Below are 23,703 nucleotides of genomic sequence, written 5' to 3' on the forward strand. Positions count from 1 at the left end.
GTTGCATTTTATGTAGTAGCATTTGGTCACGGTTAGGGGTTGCCATTTGTGACTGAGTAACGATTTAAAGTAACCATTTGTCAAGACATCTCACTTACACGCATTGCAACACTGATGCGGAATTGCCCATGTAGCGCCATAAGTAAGAACGAGACAGCCGTATGATCAGCATGCGTACTTTGGTCTGGCAGCACAGAAACGAGTACAGCTCCGAATACACGTCGTTTTGCCAAAAGCGTAGCAGGGAGCAAATGAAAAAAATATATAAATGAGGAAAAAATTTAGTGAAATATTAACGACAAATAAACCAAGCGCGAGCAACGCCGCTTTAGTAAAAATCGACAGATTTAATAATTGCGTGCGTTGTGCAAGTGTCTAAAATTGTGCGTATAAAATAGTAATAATTTTTAAGCAATTACAAATTCTTGCGTGCTTCTGCTTTTGTATGTCGGTACATGTGTGTGTGTGTGTGTGTAGTGCACAGTTTGGTTACTTTCGCGCTGAAAACGTTTTCTACTACTTTTTGGTTGAAACGAAGAAAAACACATATATATGTGTGTATATAAATAAAGAATTTTGCGATAAAAGCGAAACTGTTTATAATCTTTAGTAGGTTTAAGGCGCTTTAGGCTATGTAATTTGTGTGCAAATTGAAAATAAAATGAATTATTGTGTAAATAACTGAAAATAGTGCTAGACATGTACATGTATGCATGTGTGTATGTACATAACACACACGTCTATACAAGCAGTAGCCTCATGCATGGGTCTGTACCCATATGTATGAGTGTATGTGTGTTTTATTTGTTTGTGTGCTGTGTGCGCGCACATATTGTAAAGGCGCGAGCTGCTTAATTGCCAACGATGAAAAATTCAATAAATGAAATTACATAAAAAAAACATGAAAAATAAGCGGCGACGCACCTCTTTGTAAATGTTTGTGACATATGCGTTTTGCTGCACACATGCGTAATAAAAATAATTTAGATTTTCATGCGCGCAGTCAGAGATTTCGTCAGTAGTTTTGCCCATTTGCATTTGTTCAAATGTTCTGCTGGGCGAACCGCAGTGCTCTATAGTTCGTTTTTTTTTATTGCGCATCATTGTGAATGAGCTATAGCGCGCGCTCTCTTCTCTGCTCTCACAATTGGCACGCATTGAAGCCCGCGCGCCTGTTTGTGTGTGTGTGTGTGTATTTGTATGTGTGTGGGAGAGAGAAAGAGAGTGAGTGAGTGCTACACACACGCACGCGGCGCCGGAAAAGACTTCCTATAGGCAGCGTAAACGAAGATAATCACAAGGAGGAATAGGCAACCAAAATAACAACGGAATTTTGTTAGCTATCGCTTGTTGTTGGTCGGTGTAATTATTATCGAGTGGTCCCATTTATGCAGATGTCTGGCAGCTATATGTACATAAAGCATCCGCCTGCTATTAATGGAAGAGGTCATCAAAAAATAATAACTACAGCGGTTTTTGTTATCGCTGTTAATTTGTGTAATTGTTGTTATCGATTATGCAAATGTATGGCAACTTTAGATAAACCATTCTGCCATTGTTTTAATAGTAGGCGAGACGAAACATGTTGAGCATTTTATTTGTATGAGAGTGCGTAAGCGGAAAAACAAAGTGTGCTTCAGTTCGGTGTCAGCTTTCAAAATAAATTATTGAATTAACTTTTTAAAAAATTCTTTTTATCGTCTATTTTGAAGCGACCAACAGGAATCCCTTCCCTACAGAGCAATAAAGTGCATACAGTAATTAAGTGATAAAAACCGAATAGCGTGGTAAAGTGTCGAATAGCGTAACTCTGTAATGCAGCTGGCCTGGCAGTGACGCCGCATAAGTATGGCACCAGCGCTCACGGCCGAGCCACTGAGTCCCAAGGAGAAGCTAACAAACAACGCATCCCCTGCCACCGGCACGCGGCAGTCTGTACGAAAATTGGACTCGCCCAGTGAAACGGCCAAGAAGCCAATCTCTTTGACGGCCACGACACGTGTGACACGCTCCAAGGACGCGGCACAGCGTATGGGCTCGCCGATTGTGCAGGTCAATAACAACAAGCGCAAATCCAATAATCATACCAACAACAATAACAACAGCGAAGCCAAAACCGTGGAGCATCAAATGGGCCTGAGCGCTGCAACCACACATACAAGCAGCGACGGCAGTGCAGGCGTCTCCTCGAGCTCCAGCTCCAGCAACAGCGGTAGCATTAACATCAACGACGTAGGTGTAGCAGCAGCAGTAACAGTGACACCAGCAGCGACAGCCGATAACGCGTCCACCGAGCACAATAATAACTGCAAGGACAACTCAACGGCAGAGCTGCTGGCAAATTTAACAAGCGAATTTGAGGAGGCCATCACAGCTGAGATTTGCCTGCGGAAAACACTGCCCGAGGTGAGCCACAGCAAGGAGCAGTCAGCCGAAACTGAAGCAGCTGCCGCAGCAGCTGTGGCTGCAGCCGCTGCTATAGCACATTCCGTGCAGTTGCTGGAGCCCGCGTTAATGGCAGAAACCGAAGCCCAGTCCCAGTCCACAAGTGCGGCGGCAGCAGCAGCAGCGGTGGCGGCAACACTAACAACAACAACGACAGCTACAGCAACACTCACAGACGCTCTGCAGCGGTTGGCGTGGCCGGAAATACCGCTGCCACCCAATGCGGAGAATGCGGCGGATTTAACTGTTGCTGCTGCGAAAATTTCAGATTCTATTGAAGGTAAGTCGTAAGCCTGAAAGGGCGATTTTAAAGTACCAATGCTATTCCGCCGTCCGCACGATCAATCCGACAGCTTTCCGAAAAGTTTAATAGTAAAAATATTGCATGCGTATTCACGTTCCAGTAATGCGCTTTTTTGTTTAATGTAAAACATTTGCTCGATGTTTTGTTTGACATCAGACAACATTTCAATTGTTTCAAAGATCCAGGCGAAACAAGCTGGATTTTAAATAATCTTTTTATTTAAATTTCCTTTGCTACTGTCGGTCGCACTTGCTTTGAATCGAATCAACTTAACAGTTAACTGTGAATAGCTATGTTAACAGATTTAACATACCTCGTTTTATATTTGAGGTTACTTTTTGTTTTATGTTTGGCGGGCATTGGATATTCTACTTTAAAAAAACCCAATTAATTTCCCTTTATATAATTATGCCCATGTATTGTAGTAAATTTAATAATGTATAATGGTGCCTATACAGTTCTGTTATTCAAAGGCTCTAACATTAGCTGCGTCTAGCAATGTACCACTGTTAGATAGCAGTCTATGTTAGTAAGTCTATGTTAGTTAGTTAGAAATGTAAGTCAACAGCAGGTTGTCATTTTATAGCTCTGGCGTGTTAATTTGTAACTGGAGTCTGTCAATGTACAAATCATAGTGGCAACCATAGGTAGCATATGTTAATTTACATTATATGCAACAGAAAATAATGCCAATCATAGTGGATTGTTAACAGTAGTTTGGTGTAATTAGATTTGATCATTTAAAAAAGAGGCCAATGCGTATTTATATTGAAATTGATTTTATTCTTCGCATTTACAGAATGTCTTAGTCAACTCGATGGCAGCCCCAGCGTTGTATTGCCGCCCAACGTGGCTAAAGGCGAACCGGCGATGGAAGCCAGCGTTGTGGCGCCGACGATGTCGACAAGGCAACAACAGCAACCACAACAACAGCAACCACAAGAACAGCAGCAACAAGAACAGCAGCAACAGTTGCTGACGTTACAACAACAGCTGGAGCAGCAGCAGTTTCAACAGCAACAACAGTTGCAACAACAACAACAGTTGCAACAACAACAACAGTTGCAACAACAACAACAGTTGCAACAGCAACAACAGTTGCAGCAGCAACAACAGTTGCAACAGCAGCAACAGTTGCAACAGCAGCAACAGCAGCAACAGTTGCAATTACAACAGCAACAACAATTGCAACAGCAACAACAACCGGAGATACTCGCCTCACCTCAGCATTCAACAACTGCGCGTCAGTCCGGCGCAGTGCTGACGCCGCAGAGCACGACGAGCTCGATAAACTTTCTTAAGGATGGCGGTGCTGGCGCCGTGCTCGAGGATCAGGATATTGAGGAGGTTTTAAAGGCGCTCAAAACATTTGACAGTGCGCACGTCAATCCGGATACAATCTATAATTTCCTTGACGAAATGTATTTCCCATGCAACGAGGACGAAGCAGCGGCCGGCGCCGGAACAGTTACAACAACAACAGCGTCAGCTGGCCCAATTGCATCAACAGCAGCAGCAGCAGGAACGCCAGCATCGACTATTGCCGGCATCCAAGATATGCTGGAGTCAAAGCCCAGTTGTAGTACAGGAATCGTGGCGCGTCCCTTGCAGGAATGCCATGCAGAGCTCGAACAGCAACAGTATTTGCTGATGCGCAAGATTGACTTCCTGCTGCGGCGCATGCGCAAGTTCCAATCGCGTCATATGTGCCGTCATGCCAGCGACGAAGTGAGCGGCATTCTTGAATGGGCGGCGCGCACCTCGCATAAAGCAGCATCCGGCGCGCCGGTACGCAGCGCCAAGCTGAGCGAACGAGAGGAGACCGTCTTGTCGATTGTATCTGGGCGACCGAATAGCAGCTTCTGGGAGGAACAGACCAAACACCCACTGCCTGCCAGTCAGATGTGCAATGTGCTGCGGCACATTGAGACGGCGGCGCGTAAACAACAAATTTGCCATACAACTGGCGGTGGCTCTGCATCGCTGGCGTCCTCCTCAACGTGGTATAGCGGGGCAGCACAGCCGGGCAAACGGGCGCGCAAAACACAACAAGTGGACACTGCCAATGTGAACAGCAGTACTATACCAGCTGGAGTCGATGGCGTCTTGGCTCCACGCCCCGACGAGATTGTGCCGAACTTTGATAGCTATGTGACCAGCGAATTGACCCATGTGGCGGGCTTGTTGCACACTGAAATGCGTGAGGTGCAGAATGCCATCGACTCGGACGCCACTGAATCGAGTTCTGGCGGCGACTCTGCCGACGAGATGGTCACCTACAATAATTCCCAGCAGTTGTCATTGCCAATGTGAGTGAACGAAATGTTGATATATTCAATCTTTAACTGATATTGGTATCTTTAACAATCATAAGCATCTCTGTGACTAATAATTTCAAATCTATGATCAAAGATTACAGAGGTCATTAATTTTGATCTATATATATCTATTGAATCTTTAACCTATTCGCTTAAAATCTGCTATCAAAGATAACAAAAATCAGTCGCAATTTAACATTTAGCATAGATGTATGTGTGTATTGGTTATAATCCTTCCAAGCTATTCAATTCTGTCATTTAAATGAAAAGCAAAGTTATCGTTTTTTTTTTAGGTTTTTTTTTTTTTAGGTTTTTTTAAATTAAACTTTAATTTAGCAACCATATGTACAGTTGGAGTGTTAGTTATATACTTATTTACGATATATTATTCAACTGATTAGCCAAGCAGATCTGTTAACTTTAACAGAAGTGTAATAAGAAGTTCTGCTATTTAACATATGTGCAAATGTTAGGCCCGGCCATTTAATGCTCTTAGTCTCAACATTAACAGTACTGTAAAATGTATTTAACATTAGAATTTTGTAACTTCTGTTTTTAGCCGTGTTCTTAACTTTTTCAGTTGGAATGTTATATAAATATCTTCTATTATATTTTGCAGCGCGCGACGTGCCGTATGGCGCTATTCGCGAGAGCGTGCTATCATAGCCCTGCGCTGGTCCTGGCTGAGCGCTCAGATTGCCGATCTGGAGATAAAAATCCGGCAGCACAACGACGTCTACAACGATCTGTGTCGCACCAAGGGCGATGTACTCTTGGAACCGACAAAGACGCCAAAGAACGGGTACACGGAGCAACCGGCGCAGCCTGCGTTACACCTAGATCCCGAACAGGCATCCGATGATTGGCTATGCAGTCGGGCGCGTCCTTTGGTACTGTCAGAGTTTCGCAAACGTAAACTCTTCCAGACCACAAATATGCACACAATATCTAAGAAGGCAGCACGTCCCAGCAACATCAAATGCGGCTGCCAATGGCCGCAGGTGCCGTGCACTTTGTGCACCGGCCGACCGGATCCGACGGCGCCAAGAGATCTACCCGAAACATTGATGCCCCAAAACCGTGTAGCGCTGCTCGACCCCGGCTATCATCCGGTGCTGAGCTTCTCCAATGGTGAGTGGTCAAATGAGTTTATTCAGGAGGGCTTTAAATTAATGAAACTTGGATTCCTTATCATTGCAGATGTTTGCCAGTCGGTGCATTTGGAAGCGATTAGCCGTCAGCCTGATTGGCAATATCGTGTAATGCGTAGCCAGGCCAAGGCGATTGTCAAGAGCGTCTGGAAGGCTGAGCGCGAGGCGATTGCCTCTGCTGGCGGTGGCACTGGCGGAAGTGCCGGACGGAGACCCGGGGAGACGACCAAGCGCCGCTATGTGCGCCGTAAGGAGCGCAACAATAATAGTCAAAACAAAGTAAACAACGGCAGCAACAACAACAATAACAATAACAACAATAAAGAATCAACTACCCAAAATAATAATATCAACAAAAACAACGGCGTGAGCAGTGGACCTGGGCACGTAGGATTGGATAGTGGAAACGGTACTGGTACTGCTACTACTTCTTCTTCTTCTACGCCTACCACAACGCCGCTTGTGGTCAACAGTAAATTATTGTAAACATGACAAATTCGATAATTGATTATTAACATAAAACAACAACAATTTGCATCTTCTTTTTTTCTTTTCTTTTTTTTTTTTTTTTTTTTTTCTTTACGCATTTCTTTTATGTTACACGGAACATCGCAACACTCGCACACACACACATGCGCACAATTGCCCACGCACACACATCCATCATCATCATCATCAACATGAACAACAACTGTGCAATAACAACGAACAACAACAAACAACAAAAACGAACAATATTTGTTTTATTTTGCAATTTGTTTTCGTTTTTCTCTCTTCAACATTTACATATGAATGCCTGATCTTTGTTGGACGCTGCAGTGGGCAAAAAGGAGCGTCAATCAGCCACGAATCAAGTCGGAGCGCTGCCCGACTCCCAACAACAACAACAACTAAATAGCTTCGCACTGATCTCCGGCAACAGCGGTAAAAAGCCACGCAAATCAGGCTCTAAATCTCATCAAACGCATTCAACACACATTAACAACAACAGCAGAAGCAGATGCAGCAGCAGCAGTCAACAGGCCAGCGTTGGGGATAACAGCAACAGTCGCCTTACCGGAGATTCGCAGTGGGAGCAACACAGTCGCCGCAATTCTTCCGAAACACACGGGCACCGTAGTGAACGGTGAGTGTAGCCAAAGTTTGAAAGCTAAGGGGCATTTTTTAGAATTGGCAAGAAATTGTGTTTGCTGTGAATGCTGCTTAAAAGATTTACATAAATAATTGAATCAACCATACCTCAATCAATCCCACTCAATAGCACTGCAGAGAGACGTAATCGTCTTATCTACGACATTGACAACATCGTTATACCCTACAGCATGGCCGCACAGACGCGTGTCGAAATACTGCCCTACAAGGAGATACCAACACCAAAGTAATTACGAATATATATACATATGTTATAGATGAATGCGAAATTAACATATTGTTTCTCTCATCAACTTAGGTGGCGTATTGTGGATAGCGATACTGAGCAACAATCTCCGAATAAATCTGGTAATGCCGAAAAGTTGACCAATGGCTGTGTGAATGCAAAGGAGGAGAAAGAACTGGTGACTGACGAAAAGAAAGCACCAATAGCAGTAGCAACAACAACAACGGAAACAGCAACAATAGAAACTGCAACAACAATAGCAACAGCAACAGCAGCATCAACAGAAACAGCAACAGCAGCACCAACAACAGCAACCGCACCAACAACACCCGCACAAACAACAGCAACAGCAAGTGAAACAACAGCAACAACATCGCCCGCTGCAACAGTAACAACAATGCCCAAGTTAAGCAACAACACTGAAAAGAAAACATCAAGCAAATCCCCAACTAAACTAAATGGCGTGAAGCAATCGATCAAGAAGAAGAAACGACTGGCAGAGACTGGGAAGTTGTCAAAGGAGCAGACAAAGCAGGCACTAAGTAATGGACTGTTAAATGGAAAACCAGAAGAGTCGGCAATTGAAACCAAGGAGCAGCCGCTGAAGGAGAAATCCGAGCTGTTGAAAATTGAGAGCAAGGAACTAAAAAGGAAGCAAGCACCTCTCAATGGTAAAACCAAAAAGCACAATAATAAAATCCCTGTAAATAATAATGTAAATAAAGCAAGCTCAGCTGCTGCCACGCCTACGCCTGCTGCTCCTGCTACTGCTGCTGCCGCTGTTACTAGCAAGGACGCTACGGCGCCAAATGTAGCAGATAAACCCACTGCTAAATCTGTTGAACCACCTAATAAGCGACCCAAACTGCAGACGGCGCACATCTCAGAAGACAAGACCGAAAAGAAAACGGAAGAGCCAATAGCAGAAGCAAAGGACGCAGCTGCTCCCGCTGCTGATGTTGTGGAGAATGATGATGATGAGGTGGAAGACCTCTCGGATGAGGCGTACATAGCACGGCATCAGATTGCTCTCATCGAGGAACGTCGACGTTTCGAGACATTCTTAAAGTTCCCCTGGAGCACTCGGTCGCGTGCTAATCGACGTGTGGACAGTCGGGCTGAATCGAGCGGCGCGAATACACCGGATCCAGCGTCGCCGGCTGCTTCACAGCTGACCGGACCTACCGCTGACAATGAGAGCATACCCTCGCCGCTGGCACAGAACATGATGCAGAATCCGCTCGATGGCATCGCACCTGAGGGCGAGACCACAAAGCGACGTCGCACCACATCCAGCAAGCTAAAGGATCACGAGCGTCGTAGTGCCACGCCAGATACCCGAGACGTGAGTGCTGATGTGTATTTATATTACTGTGTATTATATTTATATTTGTTTTTTACATTTGCCACAGGATCCGCCTCCATTTGAGCCGTTAAATTTTCCTCTCTCCGAGGAGGCCTATCAACGACTGCTCGCCGACACAAGCCCCGAGCCCAAAGAGCCAGCGACACCGGCAACCACCAGCGTCGCAGCCACCGCTTCGGGCAAGCGAATCAAAAGCAAATCGGTCTCTTCTAATGGAGATGGCACTACGACCAGCTCCAGCAGTCGACGCAGCAGCAAAGCAAAGGCCACCAATTCCGGCAAATTGACGCGGCTTAATGGTGGCAAAAATGCTGCAAAACAAGCTGCGACAAAATCAGTTCACAGCAATGGCGGCCAGGAGGATGGCTATGACGATGGCATTGACTATCTGCCAGAAGCGGATGAGGATGAGGAGGAGGAGATGCTGCTGCTAGAGGAGGATGATGATTATCATCATTATCTGGCGCCACCAGAGGATGATCAAGTGCCAGGCACAAGCACGAACGATGCAAATGCCTATAACTCGAGCATCGATGCTTATTTAGGCGAGGGTGAGGGACTCGACGATGAGGATCTGGTCGATGATCCATTCATGGACGATGATCCCAATGATCCCGAATGGAAGCGCAACATCGGTGTTCGCCATGAGCGCATGCGCAAGCGTGTGTAAGCAACGTGAAGTGAGTAATGAGTAGCATGCAATGTGTGGAGAGTGGAGAGATGCCGGCAGCAGGTGCTTGCACACCTGGAGAGAAGAGTAGCTAGCAGCGGTTGGTGATGAAGCAACTGTGAGAGAGCGAAAAGCGAGCAGCTGCAGCCGGCAATGAATAGCGACTGAAAACTGGCGAAGTAGAATCCAAAGCTATTTAAATCGTGTGAAATGTGAACTTGAACTTTTAAATGAATTCGTCAAAATTTTAAATGGAATCGCCTCACAGCTTCAGGGCGAGATATATTTTAACATGTTTTCCAATTACTTTTCTATTTAAAGAAAACAAAAAAATAGCGAGAGTTTAACTTGAAAATTAACAACAAAAACTCATTGCAAAATATTTGTAAGCAATTTTTAAGTTATTTAGTTTTAAACAGCATATATGATATAAAAACCGAAAACAGAAACACGCCACACAAACGAAAACATGAAAAAACAAAATCAAATGTAAATAGAGAGAAAAATAAACGAGCTAAACAGTAAGAGATATGTATGTATGAAACTAATGGATAAAGCTAATGATAGACATAATAATACAATATTAGGTTAACACACACACACACACGCTTGTTTGAAAGTTAAAGTTAAAGAGAAGAAAACCTCACTTGGGGCTACAAGCCAAAAGTGTGCTACCTTTAAAATATAAAGATATATATATTATATATTTAACTAGTTATATGTAGATCGCATGATCGTAAAAAAGAATAGGAAGAAGAAACCCTATAATTATTCATTTTTGATTTTTAACTTGTAATCGCGCACCTCAACAACAACAACAATAACAACAAATGTAAAGTTTTTGCCGTTTTAAATAATAATTCAGCCTGATCCCTTTTACCCCTATAAATTAATCGATCTATTAATTATTAACCAGTTAAAACAGACATGCTTATAAATATCTTTACACAAAAAAAAAAAAAAAAAAAAAAAAAATATCATTTATATATGTATATATATATATATATATGTATATATATATAATAGATTTACATAGTTGCGCCTCCAAAATGAATTCATGTATTTAGTTATATAGGCGCTTTAATTTCTATTTCTACTTTTTAAACAAACAAAATAGTTGTTAACTGTAAACACTTAAACTTAAAGAAAAAATTTAACTTTAAAGAAAATTCAACACAAAAACACATATATATAAGAAATAGATGGGATAATTTGTGTAATCCTCTTGAAATGTTAAATTTATATTTTTTCCATTTTCTATATAAATATGTATTTTGCTTTTTTCGTTTTAAACACAAACGTTAATTAACTGAAGAAGTGAAATGTGTATATGCAACAAAAAAAAAAAAAAAAAAAAAAAAACAAAAAAACTAAGGACATTAAAAAGCAAACAAATACAAAAACTCTATATTCATAAAAATAATTAAAACTCTATAAAAAAAAAAAAAAAAAACAAACAAACAAAAACATAAATCAAGTTGTTTTTTTTTTCATTCATTTCATTTTACTTGATTCCTAATTTGCAACAGATGTGGCGCTTCTTTAGTGAATTATTGGGAATGTTTTTACTGCTCGACATATGCTGCCAGTTGCAATCCACACTTTGTTGAGGCAACAAGATGCGGGTAAAGCTCGCTGGATTAGCCTAGTAGAGGCTGTTCTAAGAAATTTTCCACATTTTTCTGACTTCCAGTTATCTACGGCTTTGCTATTCGCTCTAATTGCAATTGTGCTGACGCTGGAAGCTTCAGGCGCAGCTACAGCGAAACCGAGGAGTTTGATGGAGCAGCAGTTGATGCTGGTGCGGAATGCACAGGAGCAACAACAGCGTAGCCTGTTGAATGTGGAATTTAAGTTAAATCGGGTGATCAGCAAATTGCTCTCTTTTACGCACATTAGGCCAGGCGACTCTCTGAGAGAATTGGCTGGTAACCTAAGCAAAGCGCTAGATAGTTGGGGACAAACGCAGGATCGTATCAACCAATTACAGTTAAGCTTTCAGTGGAAGAATGAGCTCGCTCAAAAAATGGAAGAAATGCACTCAATGCTGGCGCTGCTGGTGACCAAAAGTCAAGTCCCTCGGGAATGGCAGAGACAAAATGAAAATGGCGCATTGGAAACGGAAAGCGAGCAAATGTCAGAGATTAAGGCGACAAAGGAAAGTAACCAAGCAAGTGTGGGTGAGTATGAAAATACTTGAAATAAAAGCAAATATTAACTTACCTACAAAAACAACAAAAATACTCAAAGAGTATTTGCAGCCAGCTAAGGCGGACTGCGCCGAGCTGGATGACCAACAGCGTGTGGATGGTGTTTACAAATTCCTGGAACCTGAGCTGAATGAGAAGCAGCGCGATTTGAATGAACGTTATTGCGCGTTTGCCACGACTGGAGCCGCGTGGACCGTGATACAGCGACGCACGGAGCAGCTGGAGAATTTCAATCGCAGCTGGGATGAGTATCGGTCAGGTTTTGGCAGTTTGGAGAGCGACTTTTGGTTTGGCAACGAATTCATACACCGACTTGTCTATCGCGACGATTACGAGCTGCGTATTGAGTTGCAGGATCAGCTCGATGTTAAAGTGTGGGCTGAATATGCTATTTTTCGGCTAGATAGCGAAAGTTTCAACTATCAATTGGTGATTGGCAAAATGGATGACAACAGCAGCACGTCCGATGCTCTCAGCTATCATAATGGCATGGATTTCAGGTCCAGCGACTGGGATGGTGGCTGCTCTGGCTGGTGGTTTGATCGCTGCCTGGAAGCTCAATCCAATTTAAATGGACAGCGTATTATATGGGGCAACTCGCGCAACGAATATTTGATAAAAACATCGCGTATGCTAATACGGCCGCGTTCCTTAAATTCGTTAAATACCGACGAAGTGTATGACGAGGACTCCGCGTATGGCTTTTAGTTTCAAAAATAGTACCAGCGATAAATTGAAAAATGAATTTCAGATTTAAGTGTATTTCGTGGTACGTACTAGAATACTGCTACAAATAAACGTTACCGCCAAGTTGTTACTTTTGCTGAACGCATCCATAGCAGCATAGTATGAATATCTTTCAGTAGATTTTTTTTGGTAATTGAATATTTTGTACGAATTTCCTACTAAATAAAACAGACATGGTTATTAAAGCAAGGCCATTATTTAATAACTTGGATAAAAATAATAAAATTGAATTATAGTTGTAAACATAAATTTTTCTTGAACCTCTTCATAAATATTTATATATTCAGATATGTGCAAGTTTTAAAACCTTTTTAATACTTTCAATTATAAATTTATGTATAAATAAACATAAAAAAGCCTAAATGCTATAAGTGATTTTTTAATTAAAAACAAATTATTAAAACTAAATGCTTCATGATTTATTTCTAATGTTATCCAGTTTAGTATTTTTATAAGTTGGTCCAACGTTTTTGCGTTTACTCTGTACGGTCACATAGTCACTTGTTCGTGTGCGTGAGAGTGCGACAGCAGTACGGCCGATTGCAGCGCAACTTGCAGTAAAGGAGAAAAATTAAAAGAAGTTGTGAATTGCAGACCTTCCACTGCAGCAAAAAAGAAATAAATGTTTTTTCTGACCAAACAAATAAAAATGGCACAACGGACTGGTTAAGACAAACAAAGTGTAGTATTTGCGGCACAAGCAATATAACAACAACAACAAGGGCAAGAACAAGACGCTGGTGCGGCCACTCCTTTTGTGCCCGTTGTCTCGCTCCAGAATCTGTGAAAATGAGTGTGTGTGCGTGCGTGCGTTCGTGTGTGCTGTAATTGAAAAAGTAAAGAAAAAAGTTGTGGCTACTGCATTTAATTAAAAATTAGTTCTGTGTGTAGGCAATAAAAGTGAAAATTCTACAAAGCACCGTACAAAAATGGCAAAGTGGGGCTTTTTACGTCTGCTGTCTACAAAAGCTTAAGCTAACTTAACTAGAGATAAGCGAGCGAACATAGACACGCACACAAACATATACATACGTACACAAATATACACATACATAGCACGACGGGTGCGCGTGTGTGTGCTTGTTTATGACTCACGGCTGGCCCTGTGAGTGTGACTGTCGAGTGAGTTGTGCGAGTGCAAGTGAGAGGGCGCTAGAGCGCTACCTACGGCAACAAAACAAAGCACGCTTCAATAGAATTTCCCAAGCATTTTAAAGAAATTTCCAGCGTTGCAGAAAGCATAGAATATAGATATTAAGAAAAAGAGGGAGAGAGATAGAAACAACAAATATATAAACATGAGTTTTGCCAAGTGGTTCAAGAAGAAGGAGCAAATCTCCGAGATTGGTGCCCCGACAAATTTCCAGAGGCATTTTCATGTCTCACGCAACCAGGAGACAGGCGACCTGGAGGGTCTGCCCACACCATGGGTGCGCCTGATGAATACACAAATTACACGCGACGAACAGGACAAAAATCCAGATGCCGCATATCATGCAGTCAAATATTACAATTACTCAATCAAAAAGAAGGAGCAGGAGGTGTTTAAGCCGTTCATTACGGAGGATGTCATACACGAAGAGTCCAAAGAGATTGATAACTATGTCAATTACAAGAACAAGCACAAATCGCAGGATATTGATAAATCTGACGACGATGGAAGCGGCAGCTCAACGGCTACCGAGAGCAGTAGCAGTGGATGCGGCAGCTCTGCGGCGAATAGCAACAGCAGCAGCTTGAACGATAGCAGTCAACAGTCAGTCATACCGCTGGATGCACTCAATGAAGTGATCAAAGAGCTGGAATCGAATTTGGGCCGTGAGACACTAAAGCCAATTAAGGCGAACAGCGGACTGGAGCCGCCGCCTGTGCCGCCTAAGAAATCGCCACATCAACTGCCGCCCAAGCCACAAATCAAGCCCAAACCCGCAAGCATCATTCAACACAAATTATCACGTGATCTGCGTGGACAGGATGGAGAGCTGCAGAGCAAGATCAACACTGATACCATAATCATCAAGCCCGCTGCTGCGGGCAGTGGGACCCAAGAGGGTGGCATCGATGCCGATGCGCCCGAGGAAACAATTCTGCGTCGCTCGAAGGAGAAGAGGTCCCAGAAAACTGATGCAGAGATCTATGATGAGCTGCGAGCCATATGCAATCCAGAAGATCCGCGTGAGCGTTACAAAACCAGCCAGGAGGTGGGCAAGGGTGCATCGGGCATTGTATTTATAGCTGGCGATAAGCAGACGGAAACCCAGGTGGCCATCAAAACGATTGAAATGAAAAATCAATCCTCCAAGGATCTCATATTAACCGAAATACGTGTGCTCAAGGACTTCAATCACAAGAATCTGGTCAATTTCCTGGACGCCTACCTGCTCGAGCCCGAGGATCAGCTCTGGGTGGTTATGGAGTACATGGATGGTGGTCCCTTAACAGATGTGGTCACCGAAACAGTAATGAAGGAGCGTCAAATAGCGTGTGTCTGCCGTGAAGTTCTCTATGCGATAAGTTTTCTGCACGCGAAGGGGATCATACATCGGGACATCAAGTCGGATAATGTGCTGCTGGGCATGGATGGCTGTGTGAAGGTGACAGACTTTGGTTTTTGTGCCAACATCGAGGGTGACGAGAAGCGCCAGACCATGGTGGGCACACCCTACTGGATGGCGCCCGAGGTGGTGACACGCAAGAAGTATGGCAAAAAGGTGGACATCTGGTCGATTGGTATCATGGCCATTGAGATGATCGACGGACAACCGCCGTATCTGTATGAGACACCGTTGCGTGCCCTCTATCTAATCGCGGCCAATGGACGACCTGAGATAAAGAGCTGGAGCAAGCTGAGTCCCAATTTGCAGGATTTCCTCAATCGTTGTCTGCAAGTCGATGTCGACTGCCGGGCCACAGCCGACGAGCTGCTCAAGCATCCATTCCTCGACGATTGCAGTGAGGTGAAGGCTCTGGTGCCCAACATTAAGGCTGCCAAGAAGGTGCTACGTCGCAATGTATAGTTAATGTGTCAGCCACATCGACGAGCTGGCCAGTTGCTCTATGCGTGATGTGTGAATCAATACCCACTCTATCAATACAATCGTCCTGTATATTCGTATGGCCCGTTTGATCCCCACTCTCCTTCACGTTTGGTCAACATTCTTTTAGATCTGTATAAATTTCGACAAACAAACAAAAAATCTGGAACAAAATGCTGATTAGTCTTTCATGTAGTCAACGACAAGAGAAACAACAACAATAATCGTAACCAATCACGATATATATATAATATATATGGCTAAATATATATGTGTATATCGGTTCGCCTGTCGATCAGTCCAACTGACGCACGCATTGCACATCGCTGGACGATAATAACGTTAATTGGTAAGTTTCCGAAGCTATTCAGAAATTCATTGCTATAAATATATTATATATACATATATTATATATAACTTTTGTCTCTATTTGAGTGTTTACTCAGTATGCAAGCAACTAGTTATCTTACCTGATTTTCTTAGACACATTTATTAACAATGGTGTTGATTCCTTCCGAGCTTTAAAGCTATAGTGAATATTGATAAAAACAAACTATTTTTTAATAAAAAAGAAGGAAGAACTTATCCTAAAAAAATGTAGAAAAACATTTTTATAAGCATAATATATACATATATGTTGTGTAGAACAAAAAAAGACTAGAAGTTAATTAAACACTTTAAAAAAATGAGCAAACATCTTGAGCGATAATTTATAATGAAATACGTTAAAAAGTGACAACTTAATATACTTTTCACTAATTTGCCGGCTATGAAATAAATATTGCCAAAAAATATCTCAAAATGCTAATAAAATTTCAAAACTCTTATAGACAACTATTAAAAACTTAGTTTACGATATCACATTTAAACTGTTAATCGAAAGATAATTTCTATGACATCTGTGGATGTATGTATATCCGTCACATGTAGACGATATTATCTTGTTTTGTATGGGGCCATCGCATAAACTGGTTTCCAATACAGTACAATAGACTAGTCCAGTCTTTTGCATTAGTTGAAGTAGTGAAATAACATCACAAATGTTTGAAGTGAAGGGTCGGGTTGGTTGCTAGTTGGCAATAGGTTGGACAAAATGAGTTAATGAGTTGCCCTAATCAGTTGATATACCTGTGAAACAGATTAAATGCGATCAAGGTCGTTTTAAAGTTTGTGAACATATTTATTTACCTGTGTGTGTTTCTATTGCATACGTATAACCAAACAAATGCTTTGCGCTTGTTTTTTTCTTTGTAATTTATATTTATTTGTACCGTAAGTGTTGCATTTGCATTTGAATTATCAGAGCTTTCAGTATAGCATTACTTTTGTTCAAATTTTGCTTTCTTAATGGTGTAACTTAAGTTAATAGTATATTTCATTGCGAAATTTAACATTTACATTAGTCACTGAACGGTGTTTATCGTGTTTTATCGATAACTCACAGCAGTGGTGCGCACTCAACTTCTAAAGCTTCTCTTTCACTTGAGCGTCGGCTTATGCTCTCAAATAAAATAGTAAGGTCCATAGGAAACTGGCACACAAACATACACATACATATACTCTCAGATATGTAGCTACAACAACCAACAACAACAACAACATGAATTACGTATGTGCGGCAGCAGCTAGCCAACGCCATTAAGTACGCTCGTTCGCATTTCCTGTTGGGCAGCAAAGAAGACTCTTGAAATAACGCATTGTCTGCCAAAAAAGAAAAAAACTTGTTCAAATAAAAACTCACATACATAATCATTAAAAAAAATACTTCCAATTCACACAGACAGCAACACCTACACACATGTTCCGCTTTTTCTTTATATTTCTTTTTTCCTTATCAAACAGCACTTAGGCTAACGCGCAGTTCGCACACACACAAGCACACATAGTCACATACACATGCATGCTTGCATGCATATTGTAGCTATCTTAAAATCCCCTTGCTTTTTATCAAATTCGTAGAACGTTTGTTGGTATTTTAACTTGATTTTGATAAGCGCAAAAAAAAAAATTGAAAATCCCGCTGCGATCTTTGTCTAGCCAAAAGACGTGCTCGGTGCCAGTGTTGCTGTGCAGCTAATTGACACCGCAGTAGAAGTCGTTGTAATGCCTCCGCTATTGTCTTTCTTTCTTTGCTTCTTTCCGTTTGTCTGGCTGCATTTTTCCATCACTCACCGCCATCCACTTATTGAATTTAATTGCTTGTGCAGTGGCGGCGGCAGCCGCGGCCGTTGCATGGATTGGACGCTGCTCTGTGCTATTTTTACGCTCTCACTGTTACTGTGCGTGGCTCTAGTTCGCTCGCTCACTCTCACTCGATCGCCCTTCTCAACCCACACTCACACACAATTATAAATGATATATATGTATGCATGGATATATAAAGAGTGCGTGCAGTTTTCTACCGGATCTTCGGCTGTTTATTTGTTTATATTAGCGGCAAATACTTTTGCTTTCCGTTTTGCTTAGCTACTCCCCAAAACGGCAACAGCCTCTCATCAATTGTATATGTGTATACACAACATATATACATACATATGTATTTAATTTCGCAAAACGTTAACTTTTTTGTGGGCCAAGTGTCTTAGTGATGACAACCATGATAACAACAAAAATAGCAGCAAGAGCGATATCGACGCTGGCAGCACAATGAATAATCGCTTACAAATATGTACTTAATTCAGGAAATCAATATGGGCTTTTAAATTACATGTGCCATACACATGTACATATAAATGTATGTGTGCATTTCCAGTTGCATGCTGCTTCTTTGCCGGTTCCAGTTACGGCTGCGGCTGCGGCTGCTGTTCCTGCTGCTGCAGGGAGTGGCGCTGTTGGGGCCAAAGTACAATTTCCAGTCTACGCGTATGCGTAAAGCCTTGTAAAAGGCCCTACACATCTGCATTATACATATGCACGTATATATACGCATATGTATATATGTATATTTTTGTATGTATTTGTTTTTTCATACCTATTGCAAAATACTTTTGACTCTTTCTGCGAACGACATTGAACGGTAGCCATTCATACATACATATGTATGTGTGCTATTGTATATATGTATGCTGTGTATATGTGTTAGTTTTAGTAGCAGTTTTTTGTATTTGCCTGAGCAAATGCAAAAAAAAAAAAAAAAAATGTCAAAAGAATGACTAAACCCATTTCCATTATACGTTCAATTTTTGTACGTCGCTGGCCACCTCACCGCATTACACCCTTTCCCCACTCTGATAATTTCACCTTGCGCGTAAAAGGTTTTACGTTATACGCTTTGGATTTTCTGTTTTCAGTTTCTGTTTCTGTTTTGGCTTTGTTTCGTTTATTGAACCATATGAGTTCCATGCCTTGGGCTGTAGCTGCACTCCTTGTTGTTGTTGTTGCTGTTGATACGCGGAATTGTAGATGATTCACTGAATGTGTATTTTGGTGGGGAGGAACTTCGTGTTGTGAGCTCGTTTTTCATAACAAACATGGCAACCGACCTCCATCCACCCGCTGCCGCAACTGCGTTTGACATTTTGCATGAGTATACGTACATATGTACATACCTATATATACATCAAGCGAATGACGAACAACATAATATAATAATTATAATATGTTGCTAAATTTTTAAGTAATATTACGTATGAGATTACAGGGCCTGGCTGCTCTGTCTGGCAAGTCTCATCAATTGCATTGTTTTATCGTACTGTGTGACTTATACAACATGTTCCACATGCACTCCACATGACACAACAACAACAACAATAATAACAATAGCAGTAGCAGCAGCAGTTGTTGGGCTAACATAGCGGGTTTCAAAGCCTGCAATGATATTTTGCTGCCGCTCTCAAAACTGGAGCATGAAACTTTTTTTTTTAAAGGCATAAATCAGCTGCTGCTGTCTTTTGTTCTCATTTGCATGAAGAACTAGATATAATTGCCGACATAACTGTGTTGATACTCAGTGCTTGAAATATATTTAAAATGGGTATATTATTATTGTTCAATATACCCTATATTTATATCTGAGGGTGATGTGGTATGCCTATGAATGGTTTCAGTGCGAACTGCAATTGGGTCAACTGTGCATGTGGAATGCAAATACTGACACCATATAGTATCGATACTTTCTCACTCTAAATAGAATATGCATTGTGTATTTATCATTTCCGTGCTGCTATTTTTGTCAACGGAAAATTGTGTGGAAAATAATGCTGTGAAAACGCGGATCATCTCTCTCTCTTATCTGGACAAATTATAAATGTCGCAACAACAAAAGTACAATGCGAGTCGAGTGGCACGGACACAAAATATCGCTGGGACTTTCATTGAAATGTAAGCGTGACTTTAGAGCGGGTGCTTCACATGTCGATAAATGCACACATACAAATTTACATACATATATTTGTATATATATGTGTACATAAGTAAATATATATCCATATGCATAAATACAATTATTGCACTGATAATTGACTGTATGCGCTCTCTCAGCGCTACAACAACAAATACAATAAATGAAATAACAATAACAAGGCAACTTGTTTGTATTTCGTATGCGCCACCAAACAGACGCTAATAAAACAAACCTGTTGCGCTTAGCGGGGAGCGACACAAACAATATTCAAAATAAAAAAAATAAAATAATAATAATAATAATCAAAAGGGAAGAAATTGTAATTATGCAAAAATTGTGTAGATAAGCGCAACAATGCCATAAAATTGCATACCTGCTGCCCAATTCGAGAGCAGCCAAGCTTTGCTTCACGTACGTCTTCTTCTTCTTGTTACGCATCATTGCCATTCGCGATGTTTCTACGTGTTTTGAACTATGTGCGATTCCAGTTGAAATTTGTATACACATATACACATGTATGTATGTGTATACATATATAAATACAAAAGTATTTATTTTGGTGAAGCCAACTTAATCAGCTGTCCATATCTTAATCATATTGATAAATAGCAACAAATTGATAAGACAAGCGAAAATGATTATTTACCATGTTCAATTTTTATACCCTGAACCCATTGAAAATGGGAAATCAGGGTATAATGGTTTTGTGAAAAGTATGTAACAGGCAGAAGGAATCATCGCAGACCCCATAAAGTATATATATTCTTGATCAGGACGACGAGCTGAGTCGATATAGCCCTGTCCGTCTGTCCGTCCGTCCGTCCGTCCGTCCGTCCGTCCGTATGAGCAAAAGGATCTCAGAAGATATAAGAGCTAGAGAGCTGAAATTTGGCATGCATACTCGTGTATACCATAGGCAGTACAAGTTTGCTTTATTTTTTCGATAACTCATCCGATAACTTTTTTATCGAGAATAATCGAAAAATCGACTTGGTTTTTTCAGCCTAGTTTGAACACTTTTAAACCTGGAGACTTCAAATTTGCGTTGTATATAGAGTTAATGGACACAAAGATTTTGTAATTTACAGATTTTGGATACCACGCCCCCTTCGCCCCCAATTTGTAAAAAACGCATTTCAAGTACTAGAGACTTGTGCTTTGGAATGTATACACATATTCACTATATGATTACGTTCTAAAAGTTTCATTAGGATCGTATGTCTACAAAAGAAATTATTCAACAAAGAAATTCTCATAATATTGCCCACACAGCAGCGCAGCCCAAGCGCAGTCGCTGCTTACTGCGCAGTTAGCAGAGCGCAGGCTTATGCGTGTGGATGCATGTGTATGTATGTGTGTATAAAAGAAGTGCAGAATGATTAGAATATCAGCTTAGAGGGTTCAGGGTATCTCCTAGTCGAGCAGTCTCGACTGGAGCCTTCTTACTTGTTGTTATTGCTTTTTGTTTGTTCTCTTGAATATTCGTTATACACTTGTTTGGTTTCGTCATGAAAATTATGCAACGTTTATCTTTAATTAATAAAGGTCGAAATGTTAATTGGAATAAAGTTCAAGAGTACAGATATACATACATATTTACCTAACTATATACAAGCATGTTACTACATATGTATATGAACATACACATATATATACATGCATATGTACATACACATGTTGTATTAAATCCTTTCGCTGGTTCAATGTTTGTGCAGACATCATTGCAAATATTTACCCTGCGACTAGTGTGGGGAACGAGTGCCCAAGAACTTTTACAAATACAAATCTAAAAGCTTCTATTTTTATTTTATTTGTGAGTCTATAAATATGTGACCTTATATACATATATATATATATACCTGCATATATAGGTATATATAGATTTAAGGTAACTTTAATGAATTCTGGCTGCGATTTCAACTAAGCCATACAGCTGCACTAAAATATCACGTACACTCTATGTATTTTTATATATTTATTTATAGTGGTTCCCCCACATGCGTTAAATAATTGACTGCATACTTATTGAATGCGTGTTTATATTCTAGAACTAGTAAAGAATAACTTTGAAATTAACATTTTTCAAAAAGTCAACTACAACTTCCCACGTCTATTTATAAACCTTAGTCCATTCGATACACAGGAAACGCTGCTTCTTTTACTAGAAAATTATATGAAAACAATATAGATAGGGTATCTATTGGCTGTCATTAAAGAAACAAATTACAGCCAGATATTAATTGCAGGCGTTGGTAGGCAACTAACTTTAATTAAATAAAATTGCTATCTTGACAACAAAGAAACTAGCTAGTCAAAGAAAACCCTATAAAATCAAGCGTGTATAATGTATGTATGTATACGACTGACTCATAATAAAATATAAAAGAGGAAAGCAAACCTATTTAAATATAAATACTTCTGAGTCACGGGCAAATATTTTAATCGATAGCAATACTAACAAAAGTGCACATCTCTAATTACAGCACAAGGCCAATGGGATGCCGTTAATCACAACAGCAACAACAAGATGAAGAAGAAGCCGAGCAGAACGCAGAAGGTGCAAAGCAGTGACGTCAGAGCAGCAGCAGCAGCAGCAACAGATGAAAACGCAGCAGCTTACGGAGTTTGGTATTGATGTAGATTAGGCGCTTAGCAATTGTTCGACTGTTCTTTCCTTTTGCGTACTATATTTTATTATGCCTGAGACATATGATATACATACATACAATTATAAATACTGCTATACAAATAACTATATATATATATATATATTATTGTATAAGTACATATTTATGTGTATATGACTGGCTGAGAGTGCCCCTGTGTATACCCCATAGCGGGTATATGCAATACGATTACGATTACGATAACATACAATAGTTTAATTATATATGTATTTGACATACGCATCCAACTGATATATAAAAGAAAACGTAATATTGAATTATTGTAACTGTTTAAGTGGACATTAGATTGATAAATGTTTAAATAGTATATACATATACATAATTGTGATTTAAGCGATTTTATCAAAGCTGCATTATGCAATTCTACATAAAAGTCGTCGTAGTCTCTAAGTGCAACAACAACAAAAACAAATTTAAATTGCAATACATGTAAATTACCAAAAAAAAAAAAAAAAAAAAAACTCAAATGAAAATTCGTTAAAAATGTAACAAGTGGAAATGAGTGTAACAAGTGCCATTAGAACTAGCTAGCAGCAGTTACAGTGTGACACAGCAACAACAACAACAACAACAACGACAACTAAACAACAATAACCAACACCCATAACAACAACAAAATATACCCTAGCAAGATATATAAATATATGCCAATTAATAATACTTTAAAATTTGTAACAACAGTAAATCATGTATTAGAGCAAGAGCAAGAGAAAAGATATTCCCAAAAGAAATTCAAGAGTTGACATGGTTCTATATTCCATTATAAAGTAGTACAAACATAAGCTAACCCAATCTAAAATATATATGTATATCGAAACAGAACCATCTTATATCCCAAAAAAAAAAAAAAAAAAAAAAAAAATGATCAAAATCCATGAATTTAAAAAAAAAAAATGAAAGAAAAACTGTTTTGCCATAAACGTAGCGCACAAATGAAATATGAGAATTGAACTATACAAATGCGCTGTGTGCTGTTATCTAACTAACGGTAATGTTGTGTCAAAAATAATCATAATTCTCTATAAAGTATATATATTATAGACAAGGCAC

General features: G+C 40.4%; 3 protein-coding genes across 3 annotated transcripts; all 3 read left to right on the plus strand.

Annotated features, from left to right (window-relative positions):
• Positions 1-73: 73 nt before the first annotated feature.
• On the plus strand, positions 74-10,925 carry LOC6574328. Its single transcript, XM_044008339.1, has 11 exons — positions 74-383; positions 1,713-2,725; positions 3,549-3,730; positions 3,881-5,058; positions 5,687-6,198; positions 6,268-6,690; positions 7,038-7,344; positions 7,480-7,596; positions 7,669-7,876; positions 7,913-8,941; positions 9,009-10,925. The coding sequence occupies exons 2-11, from the start codon at positions 1,849-1,851 to the stop codon at positions 9,630-9,632; spliced, it is 5,457 nt and encodes a 1,818-aa protein (XP_043864274.1). The 5' UTR covers positions 74-383; positions 1,713-1,848; the 3' UTR covers positions 9,633-10,925.
• A 236-nt stretch (positions 10,926-11,161) lies between these two features.
• On the plus strand, positions 11,162-12,695 carry LOC6574329 (angiopoietin-related protein 7). The gene is made up of 3 exons (XM_032728173.2): positions 11,162-11,257; positions 11,326-11,812; positions 11,883-12,695. The coding sequence occupies exons 1-3, from the start codon at positions 11,252-11,254 to the stop codon at positions 12,548-12,550; spliced, it is 1,161 nt and encodes a 386-aa protein (XP_032584064.1). The 5' UTR covers positions 11,162-11,251; the 3' UTR covers positions 12,551-12,695.
• A 387-nt stretch (positions 12,696-13,082) lies between these two features.
• LOC6574330 (serine/threonine-protein kinase PAK 2) lies at positions 13,083-23,253 on the plus strand. Its single transcript, XM_002000347.4, has 2 exons — positions 13,083-15,973; positions 22,450-23,253. The coding sequence occupies exon 1, from the start codon at positions 13,888-13,890 to the stop codon at positions 15,604-15,606; it is 1,719 nt and encodes a 572-aa protein (XP_002000383.2). The 5' UTR covers positions 13,083-13,887; the 3' UTR covers positions 15,607-15,973; positions 22,450-23,253.
• Positions 23,254-23,703: the final 450 nt, after the last annotated feature.

This window comes from Drosophila mojavensis, unplaced genomic scaffold, assembly GCF_018153725.1.
Source record: "Drosophila mojavensis isolate 15081-1352.22 unplaced genomic scaffold, ASM1815372v1 contig_277, whole genome shotgun sequence".
Lineage (NCBI taxonomy): Eukaryota > Metazoa > Arthropoda > Insecta > Diptera > Drosophilidae > Drosophila > Drosophila mojavensis.